Raw genomic sequence first — 13,745 nt, 5'->3', positions numbered from 1 at the left:
AGCTGCTTCCAGGAGATATCATCCTCTGCAAATAAGAGCAATATCGTAATTGATCTCAGAAAGCTGATTTCTATTGTACTGTGTTATAATAATCACTTAGCATAGATTTGCTTTAAGAATATGAATTGAAAGGCTCAAGTGCGAACTTGGCATAGATAGTACATGTTAACTGGTGGTCTGGTACCTCATGAACTTCTACAGAAATTGTATCTGTTGATAACAGAAATATCCTCTCTATGTATATCTGTACATACACTATGTATGTACACAGAGTGCTTTGGTTTTTAATGCACTTGGGATGCATTATCTGCTTACGGACATCTGGTCGAAGGCTGACCCAAATGGACAGCCCTCTGGCTACAGCTGCTCAAACTCCCCAGCTCCTTTTAACCCCGGTGCATCACCCAGCCTCTGCTCCAATAGCTGCCTGTTGTCTGCAGTAAATAATACTTTTTGCAGTTGGCAATGAGTGCTATCTCTTCAAAAATGTTAGCGTCCTGCCAGAAAAACACCCAAATTTCTAAGGGTAGCTATAAGTAGCGTCAAAATTGAGGATGCACATTTTATCCGAGATAAAATTACCTTTTTTTATTTATTTATAAGGTTTTAAAATTCAAGTTTAAAAAGATGCTTCACTCATCTGTGAGAGTTTAAATCTCTAACAACTTTAGTGATATTACATCTGTGAACCAGCTACTAAGATCTGCCTCATCATTTCTAGTAGCAAAAATAAACTATAATACCTGTATTTTATAAGATAATATGAATACCACCTACTGCTTCAGAAGTATTGCAGCTGTCAGGAAGGACTTTCCTTTCCCGAAAAGAGCACTCTGCTCCTGCTATGAGCACATCCCACTTAAAAGTAAAGCCTCTACAGAGATTAGCTGGATGCATAGATATAGAAATGATTGGAGAATTCCAGTCTGTTGCTTTACATTTATTAGCGAAATAAATTGTGTTTCATGATGAGAACAAGTAATACTTAGTTGTTATTTTCTGTAGTGTTTAATACCTCTGATGAGGACAGTGGCGTTCATAGATGATGCTAGTTGATATTGGGGGGGGGGAAAAACCCTCCTCTCACTCCCTCTACTTTTGTTGCCAGAATAATTTTAGTGTATATTGTTTTGTTTGGAGTAATCAGGCTGAAGTACCATTAGTCCAGCTTCTCATCTTTTAATTACAGACAGTTTATTGTCTATGCTGTCCCACTTTCTGCATGGTTCCCCACCAGCCAGCTAGACTTAGCAATCTCCATTAATTTAATTTGGCATTTCATTCAATCAGACAGGCTGTGAACATGATTTTTTTTTTTTTTTTTTTTTTTTTTTTGCATAACACAATGCTTATTCTTAATTGATGTCCTTATCAGACATTGTATTTGCCAGAGCTGTAATTATTGGTCAGGCAGCAAAATCAAATCTGCCCAAATGCAGTAAAGATGTTCTCTGGTGAAATTATTAAGATACAGTACTTAGACCTGCAAAGTAATTTAGTTTTGGTCTGTAATTACATCTTTTGGGATCGTTATCTTTCTTTTTACTCATAAGGATAGTGTAACCTCTGAGGAATTAATTTGCCAAATATGAAGATAGAACTGAGATCCTTGCCATAATATATATTTGTGCAAGTAGATATTATTCTGTATAAAAATATGAGCATGTTCACACCATAAAAGAATGATCTTATTAATAGACATATTTTAAAAATATGGCTTGTAATTTTACTGCAGAAATACTGGAAGTTTAATCTTTTGAGGCTGCCACTTTCCATAAGCAATAAACTGACGTTACACATGATAAATTTGGATGTATGACTGTCTAAAATACAGATACAAGAGGATATTTGTATAATACTTTGACAGAAGCTAATCTGGTACTAGTTCTGCAGGTCATAGTTCTGCATGAAGACAGTGAGAATTTAGTCTAAATATACTATCCTACGAAACTTCGAAATGAGTATTTTGACTAAACATTAACAAATAGTTATTAAAGGACTGTCAGTGTTCATGATAGTTAGATTTGAACTCTGTTTCACTGTAAGGGTTGGGATATGGCTTTCCCCCCAAAAAATCATTCTATAATCTTTTCTAATAAATCTTTTATTTATTCTCAAATTTATGAAATGTAATCTTTTAGTACAGAATTACTATCTTTCCTTTTAAGCCAAATATCTTACCTGTCTCCTGGTATGTTCTGAGATGATAAAATGGGTTTCAGTCCCATTCCAAAACTATTTTGTTTGAAATTTTCTTTTCTTAACCCTTATTCACATTCCACGGTTGTGTTTTTATTATTTGCAGCAACAATAATTCTTCCCATGGTCTTTTTCTCCTTGTTGTTGCATTTTTTTAATTAACCAGGAGGAAGAATTATTTAGAAAATCTAATGGATTTGCCTGATTAATCTAATAATACTGTTGAGCATAAAAATACTAGGATTATAAAAATACATTTTTGTTCCATGGAGATAAATAAAGGTCTGTGGGCTCCTATAAGTCTTAAGTTACTTACATATCTCTGTCTTTGCCCTTTTTGGGTAATGAATAGTGGGCGTGAGCTCTAATGTTTTTCAAGTTATAATTTCACCACAGTTTGATTGATTTAAAGACAGAAATGTACAGAAGTTGTAATAAAGTCTAATGACTAAACGTTGTAAGTAAACTAATTTCTCCATTAATAGCAATCAACAGCAAAATTTCCACTAATGTTTGTAAGTCCAGAATGTTATTCTCTGTATCCATAACACCTTCAAAGTTCGTCATTAGTTTTACTTTTCCTCCTTTCAGGCATGGGCTAGGACGGCTCAGATTTGCAAATACCATTATGTTTCTATGGTGTAAGCTGCTGTTTTATTTCTTGCAGTGGCTTCTGACTCATCACAGTTGCAAAAGAAGAACCCAGACAATAGCCCCTATTTAACCTTCTGAGATTTCTGAAGATTTTTTTGGAGTAGGAATTCAAACTCTGCGAACATTTAATCACTGCTCTGTATTCCTAACTCCCAAGATTTTTTTATGAAGCTCACCATATAAGACTTCTATCTTAAAACACCAGTTCCTTGATTCATGTGAATTCATTAGCCTTAGAGCTTTCAAGACCAAAAAAATAAGCTCTGGTAAATGCAGAAGATAGCTTGAAAGCTCAGATAGCATGGTGCTGTGATGATTCAAAGCAGCAAATCCCTTGACTTGTAAACTGATATTTTAAGGTTTGGCTCATGATACTTGTTTTTTGAAAGTGTGTGGTTAGTAAAAGTGGGACCCTTGTATACTATTTAAAGCCTGGGCATGCTCAAGGAGTTGATTTGGTCTTTGTTAGGGTATGTGCTGGGGGAAGAAGAGGGGACATGAATTTTCCCTTAGCATTACAAATACACACCCTTCCGATAAAAGGTTAATGAGGCTAGATGTTGGGCTTCAGTTTTGATGGCTGAGGCTAAGAGAAGAGCTTCAACAAGCTATTTTAGAAATAATCAGTTTTCTTGACACTCCCTATACCAGGTATTGGTAAGGAAACATTCAGTCTCTCTCATAGTAGCCTTCAGGTCAATTCTTACGGATTTCAGTAGGATCAAGATTAAATCCAAGTGCTCTTGTACAATAAAGAGCAGAGGACTAAACCGTCATAGTTTTAATGCAATGATTTGCATGATGAATGAAAGCTGCGATTCACAAAAAGTTCAGAAGAGGTTTCGTTTGCTTGTAATCCATTTCGTAAAATCAGCATGTTTGTATGGTCTTTTTTTGTGGCAGTAAGTTATGGTACTCATGCCTAATATATTTATCAAGACTTAAAGTGCAGTATGCTGAATTTCTAATATCAAAGGAAACAAATAGTAGGTTGTAAAACTACTGTGCCTCTCATTTGGATGACATTGCAGAAATTGCTTGAAAATGCAAAACTTATGACCATTTCTGTAAAAATGGGCTGACAGTGTGTATTGCCAAAGGATGCTGAACAGATTTTATTCCCAGTAGCGACAGAGTTAGGGTGCTCGGAGACCTTTGGATGCAAAGGTTTATGCAAAATGATGCTAATTACTATGGCTACGTAGCTTGCAAAGTGTTACGAGACAAGAAGATAGCTGGACTAGATGCTGCATCTTAATCTTTTTCTGTCCCACTGAAGTGCAACAGGTGGGACACCCAAGAGTAACCTCGGCAGGCCAGATTGCTGCATCCAGCCTTTAATTTGGACGCCTGTCGTCAAGCACAGGAATGCTCTGCACTGTTTCCGAGGGGTCTGGGCAGGTGATCCTCTGGAAAGTAAATGGAGAAAAGTGTTGACTGCAACAAGAGTAATTTCACAAAAAAAACATCTTTACCAAATTATTTTACTAAAATAGACAAGAACCCCTTGTTCTGTTAGAGTGATTTATAACTGTTCCCAGCTGATCACAAAGTGTTTCTAAATTAAAAGCCATTAATTATAGCCTTATATAGATACAAAGATATGCAAGAAGTGCTTTGTAGTTCCAACTCTGCACTTCAGGTGAGAGCTTTTTAAATTACTTGGACCATTGGAGCCACCTGCTTGACTAAATGCTGAGAGCCCTGTGTTTCAGTACTCATCAGTGCATTGCAGTGTTAACATTGTTACTGATTTTTCTCATTTCTCCAGGGCAAATACTAATTAATGGATACAATTCACAGCTGATTAGCTGTAGTTTCTTCAGTAATTACATTCGCAGACTAACTGTTCAGAAGAGGATTTCTAACCCAGTTCTTATTTCACTCTAAGCTTAATTTGTTTTCTGAATTGTTTAGGTCCTTAAGATAATAACCATTTTATTTTCTTTTGTTGTTATAGGTACCATTAGATAATAAGGAAGTTTAATCTTAAAAATACTTACTGATAATTGCTGTGTGTCTTAAATGGATTTCTAATTCAGAGGCAAAAAATAAATAATTTTAGTTATGATCCATACTAACAAAAGCTTAAATATGCCAGGTTTTGATGTCAGTGCCTGAATCATATACAGTAGAATCTTAAATATTGACGCCCAGTAACAGAATGAATGTAAGGACATATAGTTGTAACTTTTTGCTTTGACTTTCTTCATTTTGCTTCCACACTCTTAATATTAAGTGGAAAATTATGTTGTCATTTTCTCCATTGTTTTACTTTAATAAAACACAAAGGAAGAAGAACACTTAGCATTCAGATCAGCAGTACCTGTGATAGGAACAATATGTGTAAATCCAAACAACGTAGAATTTTACCGTTTAAGATTTAAAAATAAAAAACATTAAAAAAAACCCAGCTACATTCCCATTTTGAGATGCTATAGCTCCTGGGAAGTTAAGCTCATTAAAACAAAGTTGGGTTTGTTCCCAAATATTTACCCAGGGTTAGAGCCATTCTTGCCTGTTGTACCTACTGGCACTTAGGTATAATTTGAAAAACTGACTCTAGGAAAAAGTTGTTCTATTAAAAAGTTACTGTAGGAAATAAAAGCTTCTTTGCAGCCATTTGATTTTTTGGTGTAAATGCTTCTTAGTTCCCCACTAACTGATGCGCAAGAAAATCTATCCTGTTGATCTCAAGCTTACTACTCTGGTGAGCTTAAGTACTAAGTCCTTTTGCCAAAAATACACACACACACACACACACACACACACACACGCACGCACACACATGCACACAAATCCTTTTTTGTCAAAGAAGTAACTTGATTATGCATTTCTATTTAATTTTTTTAATTTAAAAGAATGGGTGACATTCGGGCATTTAAAATGGCTGATGTTACTTGAGTATCTATTTAACTGAGGATAACAGTTTAAATGACTGTGAGGCAGCCTACGTATTCTGTTAAGTCCCCTGTTGCTTGACACATGTTACAGCTTTAAAGACTGAGCACATGAATAGAGTTCTATACTTGTGGAATCAAAGTTTGGATGCTACAAACGGTGGGTGTCCAGCCCGTCTCGCCTTGTTCCCCATGGTTGTCTTGGTTTTTGCTGTCCTCTGCCATTTGGTCAGCCTGGACTCGCAGCCGGTTTGCTCACCACGCGCACAATGTGCCAATTGCTTGTGTTCGTCTGTTTTTTGGGTTTTTTTTTTTCATCCTTTGTCATTATAGTTCTCTTTTCTTCCTCTTTTACTCCATTTGACTTTTGTCTGATTTTGAGAAATAGATTTTGGAGCTTTCAAGGAAAGGGACTTCCCAGGAAGGATCCCTCATGGGGCCACCACTGCTCTAGGGTGCTGCTGGGGAGAGTTGAGGTCTGAAACGTTTTCCCGCTGAAAGGCACCTCGTGCTGGGAAGGTGAATTGAGCTGGGGCAAGGCAGATGTTTCCTTTCAGGACAGATTCCTGACACCTTGTGATTTCTTGCTTGAAAAGAACAACAATTTCTGTAATCTCTATAGTTACCCGTCATCATACACTTGTTGCAGAGCTTAGGCTGCTGGTGTTGTTTTTTGCCACTCTATTTATTTATTTATTTATTTACTTACTTACTGACAAAGCAAAAAAAATTAAATATTTTCAAGACCTGGCAAGATAAAACCTTCCTCAAAAATTGTGAGTTGCAGAACTCAAAAATAGTGACTTAGGTAAGGATGTTTAGTGTGGCTTCAGCAATAGTAAAGTGATGGGGCATTGTAAAGACAGCAGAGGGATTTTCTCTCATTCGTTACTTGTATTTTGCTTTTCAATGTGTGCTGTGCCTGATCATATATTAGAAATGTGGAAATGCTTAAATTTGTGGTTTGGTGTTTACATGGCAGCTCGTGACATGCATGGTATCGGTTCCTTGAAGCAAAGACTGCAGAGTGCCTGTGTCCTCTGCGAAAATGAGCAGAAATAGCTACCGGACTACCTGCTTTTTTGCAAGTGCCATTTAAGGGAATAAGACAAACTAAGTGCCAGTTAGCCAAAAGCTGATCATCTCTTCCTTTCTATGCTCAGTCCCTAAAAGAAAAAGCATTTATCTTCATCGGCCAATTTGCACAATGGAGAGCTTGGATGACATAAATTGATGGCATCCTTGACCATCCGTGTGTGAGCATCCATGAGTCGCATCTCAGTGGAGCAAGTGGTCGCTCAGCCTGCTCCACCCTGGGTAGCTCTCAAGGTCTCAGCATGAGGTGTTTCTTGGATTTGTAAAACCCTCAGCAAAGTCTTCCGGCCTTAATGTTCCCAGGGGATGTGGAAGCTCAGCTGGAAGGAAGGATGGACAAAAGGGAGTTGTTTAGCTTTTAATTTTGTGGCAAGAATGGGATTTAAAGGAAATGCTGTAGACTCTCTGCCTTCCTCTTCTTGACCTTCATCTCTTTTAAACCAGCTCTACTCAGAATAATAATACAATAGGTTACTTCCAGCTACAGCCATCCTCAAGATCAGGATCATCTGCAGAAATACAATAATGTGTTCGTAAAGATGCAGTAGAGTTGAAATGCCTTTTCTGGAGAATAGCCTTTCCCTAAGGGACACTTAATTTCCAGAGTCATCCCTCGGCCTGAGGGGTGACTTTGCTCCGTAGACAGGGAAGGCTGAAGAGCTGCACTCAGAGCTCTTCCACCTGCTGTCTGCATCCCCAAGTCTGTGCAATAATAATAATGTTAAAATCCAGTTTGGTTCTGACTTCTAAACAGCATCAGCAAATTTACATCTTACCTGTTTTTCAGAAGCAGTTCTTTTCTATACCAGTGATGGGGTAAAGAAAGGTTTATCGTGGCATGCATTAAAATTCAAATTTTTTTTTTTTTCAGTTTGGAAACAATAACAACTACATGAACATGGCAGAGGCAAATAATGCATTTCTTGCTGCAAATGAGGTAGATGTTTTTCTTTTTATCTATGTTCATATTCTGCTGTTTGCTTTGATAATTTAACAGACTTTGAATGGCTGAAGAGTGAAGTGCTGAATTTGTGTGTTTTATGGAGCACAAAATAAAGACTTTAATGAGAAAGAAAATAACCTGACAGCTCTCCATTACTAGTCAATTTAGCTGTCCATAAGGCTGTTACTTACATAGCATGTCAATAGAAACAAATCTGCTTTATGTATGAAAAAAAAATTAAACAGAAGGAAACAGATAAAGGCACAGTAGGTGTACGTTTTGAAGGCAAGCTTAGTAAAAGTCCTTACTAGCTAATGTGCTAATTTCTGGCATAGATGCAAACATTTTGATTTGGGTTCTTCATACTCATCTAAGTTAGAAAAACAAAACCAACTTTGTTGCCTGATGCACATGTGCTGGGTGAAAGCGGGCGAAGCTTCCGGCAAGGATGGAGAGCAACGCCCAGCGTCGGAGCTGGTGGTTGAGCTGACCCGTCTGGTCACTGGCTTTGAGAAGGGAAATGGGGAGAAGTACATCAGCTCCCATGTTCCCGTATTTGCCCTTCCAGTGGCACCTCCTTACAGGCTGTTGATGGACCATCAACAGGCCAGCGCTGGCCCCAGCTCCAGGCAGAAGCCCCATCTGCCCGTCCCGAAGAGACAGCAGCTCTCCTTCCAAGGGCCGCGGCAGGGTGAGACGTGCAAGATGGGTCTGGCAGCGACAGGCATAGCTAAATACATGCATGGGGTATATGCCATAAATGATCTTTCAAATATAAGGAAAAGTTAGCAAACTGGGCAGCCTTGCCTTTACGTGGTGGAAGTGGCAATTCAGTCCTAAGTATTCTTGTGCGCTTTTAAAAGGGATCTGAGATCTGGGAGAAAGGTGTAACAATAAATGTGAAAGTTAGAATTAAGAGTAGTATTTTATGAATCATTTATACAATGGTCACCATCTCTTCTTACCCAGCAAGACTGCTTAGATAAGGGAATATTGTTTGGCACTAGCTCCAGTGTTATTTGTGATAATGAACACAAACCCCATCTGTAATGACAACATGATGTTTCTTTCTGTTGAATTTCTTTCCTACATTTGAATCAAACATTGATGAAAGCTCTGCTGCCAGCAGCTGTTCAGAGACAATTTAATTCCAGCTGTGATAATTCACCGTGTCAGACATTGGCTGTTATATGTTGATACAACAGTTCTCCAGATTTGCATTTTTATCAAAAGGAACAAATGTTTTGAACATTTCGGTACAGATGGCATTTAACCATGCACACAGTTTTTTTTAAATATGTAAGATATAAATATTTGAAAAGTTAATAACTTTAAAAATGCGATTGGTAAGATAAATCCCACAAATGTTATACCATCTTGGTCATCACAGCACCTCTCTGCAATCCCAAATTGCATACTATTCAGACCCTCTTTACAATCTGAATAGCCCAGTGATTTGGATTTAAGACTACTTCACTAAGGGGCTTTTTTTCGTCTTAGATTACATCTATTTCATCTTCATTCTTAGGTCCTTTATATGTTTTTAAAAGAGATATATGCATACTTGGACAAATTATATTGTGAGAATTAAATTCACATTTAAAAAATGTTAAGGTATTCATCAATTTAGTCTCCCTTTTCTAGTAAGCTGTAACTGTTAAGATTAATACTGCTTCTAAGTAAAATATTGTATTATTGTATAGCTCTGTTATATATTTATACAGCTGTCCCCAATTTATTCTGTTAGATGGGGAAGGAAGATCCAATTCTTATAATTACCACTATCTCATAAATATGACATGTAAAGAGAGGTTCAGACATACTATAATAATACTGATTTCACTGAACACCTTTGCTTGAACAATGAATAAAAATATGATTAAGTGTTAGTGCTTGCATTAAAAGTGTTAGTGCTTGCATTAAAGCATGAACCTAACTTTGCAATTACTGCATTACAATGTATTTAATTATAGTGTTTTTACATTAACATGAATGTAGCTTTCTCACTATGATTTTGGGCATAAGCACGGCTGAGCTGGAAGCCCATTTTATTCCTGTAAATAATGCCTTAACAGTATAATCCTAGAGCATATTCAGGCTAACAAGCCACACGTTTGCTTTATGTTTTCTGTCTCTATGTCATGATTACCACAACCCATTTTAAAGCGCCTTAAATATTTATTGAAATAATATTTCAAGTGTTAATTACAGTGGTAATGAAAACAGCCAAATGCCACATATCAAGAATGAGTGTTTATCCGTATTGTTAATGTGATATGTTAGATTTCATTAAGCAGTAATGGGGTAGCAAATGAGTCACAAATTACAGTTGCATCTGTTACTAGACCACATTAGTGCCAAAATAACTGCAAATGCAGCCATAGGGTTATGTTCATTAGCCAACCACTTCTCCTGGCCAATCCCTCCTTTGTGTTGGCGGACTCGGGGCTCCACAGTAAGAAAAATTCACCCCTTTGTAATAGAGCCATGGAAGCCCAATGTCCCCCGAATCACGGCCCAGGTTTCCCACCTAGGATTAAGTTGCAGGATTCGCCACCGAGTGAGAGCTGGAGACTCTCCGCAGCCTTTTCCCGTACCACAGCCTGGGACCTCATCACTTCTGGTGTGAGCCCAGTAATGACAGCTGACAGGTTCGATATGCAAGCAAAGGTTTTCCTTGTGTTTCAGTTTCCATCTTCTCTCGAGCGGTTATTAATTTATATCATCATTAACAGTTTGAAGGATGACAATTTATGGCAGTTAATGAGATCTTTTGCTGAACGTATCATTTTTAAATTAACTGGCATTAAGTCACTCTTTCAAACAATGTAAATAATCCATAAAACAGTCCCCCCCCCCTAGAATTTTTGAACTAGTACAAACAAACAAATCCCAGAGCAGTGTTGCATGTCCAAAACAAGACAGAGTGCCTGTTTGAGGTTTGCCAACTGCCCGATTTGATCAAGACAGTCCTGATTTGGGTACATATAAAATGGCCTAATTTCAAGTGCTGCATTTCTATTATTAAGCAGCAGCGGACCTGAAATAATATATGAAAGTGCGTTTAGCGCTCAAGAAATTTGAATGAGTGTAGCTCGTTTGTTTTCCAAATAAAAGTCAGCACTGTTGAAGCCAGGTACAGACTCTACTTGAATAAAGATTATCTTTGACAGACACATGTGCACGTACGAACATGCACAAACCCCAAAGATATCTGGCAGTAAACGTTTTGCTCAAGGCGTCTTAACAGGTGTTTAGTCCGTAACAGACCTACTGCGCCAGCAAAGCTGGCGTGCTTCCAGGGCCCCTGACGCTGCTGGGATCACCCACCCTGCTTTCGCCTTTCTGCCCTCCAAATTATAACCCGCCCGCAAAAGGGTGCTTCAGGGATGGAATTCAAAGAGAAATAAAACCAGATTTGTAATATTTCATGTTTGTTAGTGGTTAAGAAGGAGACGAAAGATGTGGAATGGTCAGTGCTGAACTGATGGTGTTGTGTGTGTGTTGCAAAATTGTCAGTATTTTATGAAGCATGAGAGTAACGTAAGCTGTTTGTGCTATTGCACTAACATATCAATAAAGTGGCAATTTGTTATACAGCCAAATCCAATGTAGCTGATATTCAGACTAACAACAAAGACAGATGTTGCTAATTAAGTACGCATTAAAAAACTGTTAATACTGATACTCCATTAAAGCCATATGATAATGAGACTTAAATCTTTAATCAGAATGATCCACAAAGCCCTTTAGTATATGAAACTTATAAATTTTACGACGTATAGAGCGCACGTCGAGGAGCGAAGCAGTGTTTGGGCGGCAGGCCCCGGAGCAGGCCCTCACGGGGCGCCCCGCGCTGTGCTTTCCTTAGCAGACCTTCCACACGCCGAGCCTGGGAGACGAGGAGTTCGAAATCCCGCCGATTACGCCCCCGCCCGAGGCGGACCCCACCCTGGGCATGGCTGACGTACTGCTGCCCTTTCCCGGCCTGGGGGACCAGCTGCCCGCGCCGGGGAGCGAGTTCACGCCGCAGTTTCCTCCGCAGAGCTTGGACCTTCCCTCTATTACCATCTCCCGAAACCTGGTGGAGCAAGACGGTGTCATCCACAGCAACGGGCTGCATATGGTAGGTCCTGTTCTTTGTGCGTCTCGGTTGCCTGATGTCGTCTGTCAAAATTTAGTAGTATAGATTTGTTTAATGTCTTGGTTTTAACTGACCTCTGGGAAGATATGTGTGATTTCTTGGTATTTTGGTCGTGCCAAGCACTTGCTAGTACTCTGCAGCTGTGTAGCAGTGCTCCCCATGAGGGATGACACATGCTGCCAGTGCCACCCCGCAGGCAAGGGTACGCTATCGCGTGGTTCCCCTGCGCGGCTGGCAAAAGTTTAAGTGTTTAATAATGGTGGATTCAGCCAAATGCACGTTGTTGTTAAGGTATAGGGTGATGCTACACTGTGTGTAAACAGGTCGCTCTCTCCTGTGAAGCAGCAGTCAGGCTTTCTAAACGTAGAGTTTTAATTTTGGGATGGGATATGGAAGCCCATGTCCATTGGTGTCGTGTGCATCCCGAGTACTGCAGAAGTTGAAAATCTGCTGTACGGTTGCTGCTGGCATCAGGAGCTGAAGGAACGTTGTGCTGGGTAGATGAGGAGAGAGCAGTGGATGTTGTCTACCTTGACTTCAGCAAGGCTTTTGACACTGTCTCCCATGACATCCTCATAGACAAGCTCAGGAAGTGTGGGCTAGATGAGTGGACAGTGAGGTGGATGGAGAACTGGCTGAATGGCAGAGCTCAGAGAGTTGTGATCAGTGGCGCAGAGTCTAGTTGGAGGCCTGCAGCTAGCGGTGTCCCCCAGGGGTCAGTACTGGGACCAGTCTTGTTCAACTTCTTCATCAATGACCTGGATGAAGGAACAGAGTGCACCCTCAGCAAGTTTGCTGACGATACAAAACTGGGAGGAGTGGCGGGTACACCAGAGGGCTGTGCTGCCATTCAGAGAGACCTGGACAGGCTGGAGAGGTGGGCAGAGAGGAACCTCCTGAAGTTCAACAAAGGGAAGTGCAGGGTCCTGCACCTGGGGAGGAATAACCCCATGCACCAGGACAGGTTGGGGGTTGACCTGCTGGAAAGCAGCTCTGCCGAGAAGGACCTGGGAGTGCTGGTGGACACCAAGTTAAGCACAAGGCAGCAATGTGCCCTTGTGGCCAAGAAGGCCAATGGTATCCTGGGGTGCATCAGGAAGAGTGTTGCCAGCAGGTCGAGGGAGGTGATTCTCCCCCTCTACTCAGCCCTGGTGAGGCCCCATCTGGAGTACTGCGTCCAGTTCTGGGCTCCCCAGTACAAGAGGGATGTGGCACTACTGGAGCAAGTCCAGCAAAGGGCCACAAAGATGATTAGGGGACTGGAGCATCTCTCTTATGAGGAAAGGCTGAGAGAGCTTGGCCTGTTTAGCTTGGAGAAGAGAAGGCTGAGAGGAGATCTTATCAATGTGTACAAGCATCTGAAGGGAGGGTGTCGAGAGGATGGGACCAGACTCTTTTCAGTGGTGCCCAGTGACAGGACGCGAGGCAACGGGCACAAACTGAAACACAGACAATTCCATCTGAACACGAGGAAATACTTCTTCCCTGTGAGGGTGACAGAGCACTGGAACAGGTTGCCCAGAGAGGTTGTGGAGTCTCCTTCTCTGGAGATACTCAAAACCCTCCTGGACGCAATCCTGTGCAATGTGCTCTAGGTGACCCTGCTTGAGCAGGGGGGTTGGACTTAGACAATCTCCAGAGGTCCCTTCTGACCTCAGTGATTCTGTTGGCCAGGGTGAGCTACAGCCTTTAGAAGGAATTGCTTGTCTGTATTTTAAATGTAGGGACTACACTTAACAGCCATCAGGGATATTTTGAAATCATAACATTGAGAGTAGCTCAGAAAGGGAGACAGACACTATGCTAGCTG

At 40.2% G+C, this 13,745-nt stretch overlaps 1 protein-coding gene across 2 annotated transcripts in view; it reads left to right on the top strand.

The window, feature by feature from the left end:
* The window catches only part of TOX3 (TOX high mobility group box family member 3), a 78,273-nt gene that overhangs the window by 43,478 nt on the left and 21,050 nt on the right, over positions 1-13,745 (top strand). For both annotated transcript variants that reach the window (XM_067302905.1, XM_067302906.1), the window contains exons 2-3: positions 7,720-7,785; positions 11,663-11,917. In XM_067302905.1, the coding sequence (XP_067159006.1) occupies positions 7,720-7,785; positions 11,663-11,917 (321 nt within the window). The remainder of the gene's footprint in view (positions 1-7,719; positions 7,786-11,662; positions 11,918-13,745) is intronic.

The sequence above is a fragment of the Apteryx mantelli genome, chromosome 10 (assembly GCF_036417845.1).
Source record: "Apteryx mantelli isolate bAptMan1 chromosome 10, bAptMan1.hap1, whole genome shotgun sequence".
In the NCBI taxonomy this organism is placed as follows: Eukaryota; Metazoa; Chordata; class Aves; order Apterygiformes; family Apterygidae; genus Apteryx; species Apteryx mantelli.
This window is presented reverse-complemented; position numbering and strand designations above follow the sequence as displayed.